The following is a 9,516-nucleotide window of genomic DNA, read 5'->3' on the forward strand; positions in this document are numbered from 1 at the left end:
CAGTAATACCCCTGAAACATGGACCAAATCGATAGTAAAACTATGACTAAATCGCATCGAAAAACAATAGTGCAGTATTTCGAATGATTGTAAACTTGAACAGCGACGAATAGTCACTTCCAAATAGACCTTTGCACTATTATGTCATCTCGTTCACTTTGGGCAAACTATCATAGAAATCGCTCTGACAAAGGTCTAATTAATGCTCGAAATGTCAGCACACAAATCGTTACCATCCGTTGTAACGGTGTTACCTCACACTCAACAATCAAAGTGTGACTACTCATTTAAATTTATTCGTTTTCTTCCTTATGCCATCCACACTAGGGAATTTAAGATTTACGAAAACGTCACCTCAAAATAGAGCGGTTTTCAAATGAGTGTCGTAAAACCAAAACCAAAGTACTTTCGCCAATCAAAAAGGACGGAGACAATCCAGTAAACCAATAAAAACATAGTCGACACAAAGCGCGGGAAAATGTGCAAACTCAATTGAAAACCGCTCTATAGAGCGATTTTCAATTGAGTGTCGAAAGTAATTAGCGAATTACTTTGGTTTTGCATTACTTCACTCGGTGATTGGTTCAAAGTTCTCGTGCCACTTTTTCACCCAATCAGAACTGAAACCAAAACCAATCGTGGCTCGCGCGTGCACATTTTCCCGCACTTTGTGTCGGCTACGTGTAATTACTTCGAGTTTTGATTGGTTTACTGGGTTGTCTCCGCCCCTTTTGATTGGCCAAAGTAATTACTTTGGTTTTGGTTTTACGACACTCATTTGAAAACCGCTCTAAGTTGACACTATCCTAAGTCTTAGTCGTAGCCGTCGCCGTTTCTTAAATTCCCTACTATCTAATCAGACGCCAAGAAAAGCCATATTCTGGCTTCTGATTATTCTGCACGAACGAAAGAGGGAAACACTTTGGTCTGCAAAAATGTTGCATCCGTCGATTTTTTGCGCCGGCGATCTTTGGGAAATCGTAGCTTAAATGGGCGGTCGTGTTGACTTACTTTACAACATCTTAAGGGTGCGTTCGATTGACCCTATTCCGGAATAAGAATACATGGAGTGATGATTTAAAACGGCATGTTTGGCGTTTTGAAGCAACAAGGATAATAAAGATATATTTAAAATAGCATTTTAGCAGGTGTTTGACAATCTTAATGTGAATCTCCGTAAAAACGAAGGATTTCTAATTTCTATTCCACATACTCCTATTCCAAATGTCCTACTTTCACGTTATTGCTTCTTAGAGGACGACACAGAAATGTGTTAAATTGTAAAATGAAAAAGCGCAAAGCTATTGTTTTAGCCCCTTGAATACGCAGTTTTGTGGCGTTTTCGCTGCCGTTGCAGTTATCTTTCCTTGATTAAGCTGCCTTTGCCTTAGAAGGGTCTGCACCTTCGATATCTCCTCGGTCCAAGGCAAGTTTCATTTCCTCAGCAGAATCATAAACTGAAAAATAACAAAAGAGACGACGAAAGTAACAAAAAGTTAACTCCCGTTTTCGCAGACTTAGCAATTAGCAATGAACAGGGTAGAAGGTATCTTACAATAGCAACTTTCCATTCTAAAAACACTGGATTTTTGTTATGAAAATGATCCACCGTCACAGTTATCTTAAAGTTAATTTCGCCAAACTATATGACTATGAGACGGAAGAAAAGTACATTATGAACACTCTAGGAAACGTACGATTTAATGAAACGCGAGCTCCCGCCCTATGAAGAGGACGGGGATGCTCGTTGTCACGCTTAGGGGTGTAAATTTCGGATTTTGGTCTCACTTAAGGTGTTCTAGGCAAAACGCCATCATATGTAGCCGTGAAGGTCTCGTTTAGGGTTGCACGCGAAGAAATATTTCAAAAAATATAACATATGTCTATATACGGTCTCTTTTAGGGGTCAAAAACCTGAACCACGCGCAGATTGGTCTTCTTTAGGAGTTTAATTGCAAAACTTTTTGTCACATTTGTTTCAAAATGTTCGAAGATCGAAGAAAGCGTTTGTATTGGAAAAAATGAATTTCAAAATCGCCTTTAAAAACACCCAAGTAACGAGTTAAATAAAACAGAGGCATAAAACTCTCACCGATTTTCACTCTCGATTACCTCTTAAATCGGCTTGTTGTCGCATAGCTAATGTCATTTCTATCGAACGCTCAAGAACACCAACCTAAGACGGAAAAGCAAATGAGGCATTACAGGTGTATCCGGGTTATTCAGGATACCCCGGTTATTGACCTCTAATGCTATACCATGATATACCACTTAAAACGTCACTTTCAATAAATATATATTGAATTACATTTTTCTATTGTGTGAGATACAAGACCACAATAGTGAACCGGGGCAGTCAAATTAAGGCAATTTTTTCATGATTATTTCCCAAGAAAAGTAGGAGGTCTATAATCTCGTCATAAATAATCATGATTTGCATGGGTGTATACGCTGTTAAAGACTACTAAAATAGTAGCTGTTTGTACTCTTCAGTATAAAAATACAAGTTTGACACAAATTTTCAGGGACTGGAAAGTAGACTTAAAGCAAAATCCCATTCTGCACATTACAGTGAGTACTAGAACCATAACTGGTAAGAAAGCCAACGGAAAAAAACCCCACAATTTTCCCAGCAAGGAAATTTGATCATTGTACCTTTTAATGTTTTCCAGAATACAAAAAAAGAAGAAATGAATCGACCATTTGCAACGAATCTAAAGATTGCGGTTGGCCTGGAAGTGATTGATGTTGCTCTTTTAACCGAATCAATGCCTCCTAGGCCGCGTCCACACGTATCCGGATATTTTTGAATCCGCAACTTTTACGCTCTCCAGAGTGGATGTTCTTTAATTCGATATGAATCCGGAACAGTGTGGACGCCAAATCCGGATGACGTAACAAGATCGAGCCCAGTTTCTGACCTTGAAATCAATTCTCAAGATGGCTGCCGAGGGCTTCATGGCGCATGCTCTGTTACCTCTATTTCCTTGAGGAGTCCGGGTACTAGAGTGAATTCGGATACGTTTTGGATAAGTGTGGACGGGCAAATTCGATTTGAATACGGTACGTGTGGATGGAAATATTTTTGAATTCGGAAAGAAAAAGTTGCGGATACAAAAATATCCGAATACGTGTGGACTTGCGCCAACTGGCGAGGAAGGGTGCGCGCTCTCTCTCTCTATTCAACCTTTTTTATTCGCACCCCTTCCCCCTCCCCTTTTAGTAATTGCCATGGGGAGTGTGTTGTGCCATGAGCTCTCTTTCTAAATGTCGTTGTCTATTTTCTAACCTTGGAGCCTGGTAAACTTTTCTTGGTGTCGAGGCTAATGGTGGTAAGTGAAGTGGTTAATGTAGCAGTGAATATTGAGCATATGCAGATCCCATTTAGAATCCAGATTACAGCGAACATCCGTCCCAAAACGGACTTAGGAGCTCGATCACCATAGCTGCAGATTTACATAGGAAAGAAAAGAACAGTCTGATTTAGTTGTACAAACGTGTGAGTTAACAAGTAAAAAAGTTTAAATATACAAACTTTTCTAGCACTAAAGAATGTAGCTCCATCATACATTAAGGGAGAACGAGGCTCCCTTAATGTATGAACGGCTGGGAACGAGGTTGGTATTTTATCTCTTCATAGATGTAACACAATATCATATGGATTTACAATCAATTAGATTTAAGAGCCTAACTTATGGAATTCTCTTTAAAATAATATTAGATTATCTCAGGGCTTGAGTTATTTTAAAAACCTGATTTACAAAATTGACTTTGCTGGTATGCAATAATAAAGTTATTCCTTTTTTAATGCCACTTAATTTTATTCCAATTTTATCCCATTTTAGTGTTAATGTACTTGAGGTATTTTGTATCTAGTTTTAGTTTTAGTAGTCGATCTTCAGTGCTCGCTCAAACTAGCACCAGTGTGCTATGTATTGTCAGTGAGTTTAAATTAAGATTCTAATCTACTCAAATCTAAAACTCACCACAATATGAAATTTGACAAAGAATTCTATGGAGCAAAAGTTTCAGTGAGCGTACGGCTTTTTTGTCTTATCCTCGTCCCTTCCTTTTGTTCTGCTCAGTGTTTTGACGATTTCACTTTTAAATGTGGGCTCAATTATCCACCAGACCACACGGAATGGTAATAGTAATGCTACTCATACAGCGCATTTTCAGAAGGGCTTTACATTTCTCATTTTTATGGAAGAGAGAAGACATCAGCACCGTTATCAGTCCATCAAGGATCTCACACAGTCCACCCAACCAATTACGAATATTGTGTGGGTTCTTACACGTACCACAGGGTTATGAACATTCAAGGACTGTTACAGGAGTCCTCGGGTTTATCGTCCTTATCGAAGAACACTAGGGAGTCTAACTATTTTCAGACGTCATTACGAAGTCAGCGCTTTTTAAACAGTTATTTCGAGACCCTCAGTTTAAACCCATGATCTCCCGCACTGTAATCCGATACTCAACCATCTTGCATCGAGTCAACCGATCGGCGGATAAGGCTATAGAAAAGCGAAGATTTTAAAACTTAAAGGTCTTCGGCTCCTGTACCATGGATTGAATTTCGGCTAGGAAAAAGCAAAGAGCAAAGACAAAAAAACTAACTCAAATAAAGACTGTCACGTTACCCCACTGTTGTCATGGATACAAATGCCCACCAGAATCCTTCCCAAGAACCTCTGAAAAAAGTGCGGGGAAATTCCTGTTTGTTATACCATGTATCCTGAAACGGAAAAGCAGCTCGCTACTTACTCGAATTTTACTCTGATGATCCAAAAGGCCTTACCCTTCATTTGGGGCTGATTCATTCTATTTTTTTTTCATTCATTCTAATGTTATCAACTGATTAAAACTAATGTCAAAGACTTTTGAATATAAAATAACAACTTTCAATGCTGCAGACATGTTTAGAACTTCTGCCTTCTTGAACTTCAGTGCAAGTGTTACATCAGATGCAAATCTGAAATATATAAATATCTGATAAATGTTAATTGAAGGAAACACACTTGCCTCGTTTCTTGTTATAACAATGGTTTCACCACAATATTTGGTCGAGTTTAGTCCTTAAAGACTTGTTTACTGATCCGGCAATTTAATCTTCAACATAATCTGGTCCACTTACCAAGAACCACAGAAAGGCACCTGCCAGCAAAGAAAGAAGAATTGCCAGTATCAACACGGGCCAAGCTTCAAAAACAGACATCAGTAGTTTCTTGGGGTAGCTCTCTCGCTGGCCCCTGGGAACCACAAAGGCAATGCTGGTCGAAGGTATTAAACTGATCAGGTCACTTTTCATATCTGCCGCTTCCTGTTTGTCTACTATGAGAGGGTAGATCACGTGGGAGTCACGAGCCGTGCTTAGAAGCCGCTCTGCGTGTATTTCTGGTGGATGATGAGAAATGTTCCAACAGGTTGGGATTTCATTGCCACAGCACTTGCTTAACATCAGTATCAGTACATCTGTGGAGGAAAAAATATTGATTTACCGAGCGTGGGGATGGGGGAGGAGTGTTGCGGAAAGAGTCCAACGTCCGATATTAACAACTTAGAATAAAGAAACTGTTTTGCTAAGATCAACCGGTTATTGAAAACTAAAACTCATGATGAAAAATAAAAAGCTGACGTTTAAAAATCTTCAGAAGAAACTCCAAGCATTACCTCACTCGTGAGACAGCATTCGCTCGAGTAGCCAGCTTTTGAATCTGGGCAAAATTTTAACTTCTGTAAACTACTTCGTACGTTTGAAAAAAAAAAAAACCAAAAACAAGCTACTGGATCGCGTCATACCATTTCGACGTGAACAAGTTTACAACGTTCGGTGATCGTACATCATATATTTGTTGGTTGCCACCGCGAAGTAATGTTTGAACGGTTCAAGTTAAATGACTTCAAGCCATTCTTTCGACCCGTATCCAATAAAAATCGATTGATCCGCGCCTTAGGAATCAAAACTAGGTGTTGTTCAACGTTGTTCCTTCGTGAAAGCCGGTCGTCTAATATCGCGATGTGTCAGAGGAATGTTGGGCAACAAAATACACCTTATTCCAAAATGGCAGCCATTTTAGTATTCTTTTGTTTCCATGCAAATTGGCCTTTATGGCCTCGTTAAAGGTTAAATATTCTTTTGAATTTTACGTTTGAAAGCGAGGCCATAAGGGCCAATGTGCATGGAAACAAAAGAATACCAAAATGGCTGCCATTTTGGAATAAGATGTATGCAAGGGTTAACCCTAACCCTAACCCTAACTCTTGTGGGTTGAACCCACTTGGTGCCATCATGTATTTTCTGTGTTTGCAGAAGCTCAAATAACCTGCAGACTATCCCGGCCACTTATTTGCATATGAATGGCGCGTATTACTACATGCCTCATTTCTTCAAGCGATGTCACTACAACACTCACAATGGTGGCTTGGTGTTCTGCAGTACTATGTTGCGTTACATCTCTGTTGATATTTGGATCCCCTATCCCATCAACCGTAAAACGCGAGACGACCACGTTGGTTGATAAGACGTTCGTCGTTGGAAGAAAATGTGACCCTAAATCTCGATAATACATGTACTCAATACAGTAATGCAATCCTTGCTATCCTGTGCACAGGGTGAGCTATTTCAGCGCCATCTTGACGTCATACATGCATGCGCATCTCGGTTTTGATACGTTATATGCGCAAATGACGATCGTGCACCTCGTGACACGCTGATTTTTGGCAAGGGACATTCTTTAGCAATAATCTCTGAAAATTTCTAAAAAATCCATATTTATAATAATTTCGTTTTCGTAATATCATCACTTCACTCCAAACTTTCCATGTTAGCCACATTCCACAGCGCCTCACGTATTAAACTACAGTAGTTCACTTAAATGGTAGAAATGCTGCCGATGGGAAGAGAGATGTTCAATTATGCTTGCGGTAATTTAACGACGGTTCGCGCGTGGAATTGAAGGGAGATTTTAATAGGCCTTGAGCAGGGACGGTACAAAACGTGGACCCCCAAAACTAAGCCCCCAACTGGAACTCCTTCTGGACCTAGACTGCAAAACAGTCGTATGTTTTTGCGAACGCAAGCGACACGGTAAAATAATATTCAAACGAAAGGTCTGGAGCGAGTGTAGAAACGGCGAGGGAGAATCGCGCGCTTCACACGCGAGGATCACGCTTATGGCGCTTCGCGCCTTCCGAAAATAAAAGAAAACGACTGTTTTGCAGTCTATCTGGACCCCACTCGAGAGAAGAAAGAAAGAAAACAATACATAGTTTTCACAGTGAAGTCATCAAATATGAAAATCACAAGGTCTAAAAGAAGTTGAAAATGACCAAAAAATAAATATCAGTTCCGTGATGTCTTTCGTTTCGAAAATAAAGCAATTGTCACCTTGCATGACACCAATGTGACAATGATACAAAGCTTTTTGGTTGGAAAAAAAATCTATCCCTATGAATCTCATCAGTTTGAGCCTTTCCAGTACATACATAAGGAGATGTGTTAATACATATGTGTTTTTACTCATGAGCGAAAAGTAAGCGCTTTCATCGCTATGTGAACCCCAGATTCTCCTATAAAGTTGCGTGACACGCTTCGACAAATAAATGTACTGCACAGATCTGAGAATCGGAGAGGTGGCTAAAAGGTTTGTTTTCCACAACATTCCAAATTGTTGGCCTTTTTCATTGAACGATTTCGAATTTATTTTTTCTTGTGTGACAGTGAAAACCAGTGACAGTGTAGCCCAGGATACGAAACACGGCAGGCTGTCAAGATCATACCGCGCAACTTAATTCCTCCATTCGCGCATAACCACGATTCCTTGCGCCTTTGACCACAATCCCCCGGGGCGGGGACTCCCATATGAAACAGACGGGGATGCTCGTCGTCTCGCTTAGGGGTGTAAATTTTGGATTTTGGTCTCGCTTAGGGTGTTCCGGGCAAAGCGCCAATATTTTATGCCACCAAGGTCTCGTTTAGGGTTCCGCGAAGTAACACAGAATTACGCGAAGAGAAACAGAAGTCAAATTTCCTTTTAAATTTTCTTTTTAGATAAAAGCATTCGATGATTATGCCTTTTTATCATTAAAACTCATTGCGTGTCGTATTTTTGTGTTTTTAAACGGTCTCTTTTAGGGGTCAAAATTTGCTTAAGCCACGCCTAGATTGGTCTCCTTTAGGGGTTAAATTCAAAATTTCCGACGAGCATCCCCGTCTGTTTCATATGGGAGTTCCCCCCCCCCCCCCCCTTCCCGGGCCACAATCCCTTGCGTTTCGAAGAAAAATGTGTTTTTCTCCCGATTTGAGAGCTGCCTCGTTCGTTCGCTTCAGGCTCACTCACTTGCGGCAACAATTAATACTTTCGAAAGACTTCTTTTCAAAAGTACATCGTCTTCATAGTATCTCAGCTCGTCCATTGATTTCTCCAAACGAAATTACTTCATAATCAGTGGTAAATAATATTTCGTGGGTCCTAATGCCGCCGAAAGCCTGAAACTAGTCTACGTGGACCTACGTGATGATCCGATAATCATTCAATGAGAGATACCAGGCGTAACCGGAAACAGCACAACCTTAATTTGCGTATTAAATTTCGGGTCATAGTGAATACGATAATCATTGGTCGAATGTCTGCTTTTTTAGATCTTCCGATAAGTTTCGGTTATTTACTGTTGACATAAAAAACCCTGTAAAGCAATTTACTTCTCGCCTCCTTTCCACCCTAATGTTCCTCGAAAAAGTGTCCCCTGCTTAATATAACATAACATTGTACCTTGGGGTAGCTGCTTGAGTAATCGCAAGTTTAAATATAAATAACAACGCACATGATACCTAGCAGAATTCCTGCAGTTGAGTTCTCCCTCAAGTAAACAAAAGGCGGTCGAATCACCCATGAAACGTCGATGCAGGCAGGACAGATTTGAGATCCTTGTTGACAAATCTTCGGTCCAGAATCCCTTGAACATTTGCATTCAACGAAGGCACTCTTCTTGAGACAAACCAGAGCATAACCAAAAACCAGTAATTTGTAAAATCTGTGCATTCTGTCTATAAGAACCGTTTTGGTGGTTTTTGCTACATCTTCGACAGCAAGTTAATCGACCAACACTTCACTGTTGTAATCACGTAACCTGCCGCTAAGTTATTTGAGTTAAAAAATATGATAATCGGAAAGAAATCTCATGGGACTTTTCATTATCATATTTTACATTACTCACATAACTTAGCGGCAGTTGCTAAGCTTACGTGATCATAACAATGAAGTGCTGGTTTATTGTAGCTTTAATACGTGTAGCCGTACCCCCCTTCCTCCCCGGGGAAGGTACGGCTACACGTAGGCTAGGTTGATTGCTGTCGAAGATGGCGAATCTTTTGGTAATTACATGTAATAGATCAAATCGGCTAAGGGCAAGAACCCATGACCCGGCCTACAACTCCATCGTGTTGTGTCACGGCGTTTTCACAGATCGATTTATTTTAAGCGCGACTTGCTTACATACATAGAAAAAGGACAA

At 40.2% G+C, this 9,516-nt stretch overlaps 1 protein-coding gene across 1 annotated transcript in view; it reads right to left on the minus strand.

Moving 5' to 3' along the window:
• LOC138060372 (uncharacterized) overlaps positions 1-9,173 on the minus strand; it is a 12,647-nt gene extending 3,474 nt beyond the window's left edge. The window contains exons 1-7 of the mRNA XM_068906130.1: positions 8,834-9,173; positions 5,138-5,475; positions 4,644-4,738; positions 3,290-3,446; positions 2,113-2,176; positions 1,404-1,457; positions 1-11 (exon numbers count right to left, since the gene is read on the minus strand). The exon at positions 1-11 is cut by the window's left edge and continues 204 nt beyond it. Of these exons, the coding sequence (XP_068762231.1) occupies positions 1-11; positions 1,404-1,457; positions 2,113-2,176; positions 3,290-3,446; positions 4,644-4,738; positions 5,138-5,475; positions 8,834-9,044 (930 nt within the window). The 5' untranslated portion in view covers positions 9,045-9,173. The remainder of the gene's footprint in view (positions 12-1,403; positions 1,458-2,112; positions 2,177-3,289; positions 3,447-4,643; positions 4,739-5,137; positions 5,476-8,833) is intronic.
• Between the last annotated feature and the right edge of the window lie 343 nt (positions 9,174-9,516).

This window comes from Montipora capricornis, chromosome 8 (assembly GCF_036669925.1).
Source record: "Montipora capricornis isolate CH-2021 chromosome 8, ASM3666992v2, whole genome shotgun sequence".
Classification (NCBI taxonomy): Eukaryota; Metazoa; Cnidaria; class Anthozoa; order Scleractinia; family Acroporidae; genus Montipora; species Montipora capricornis.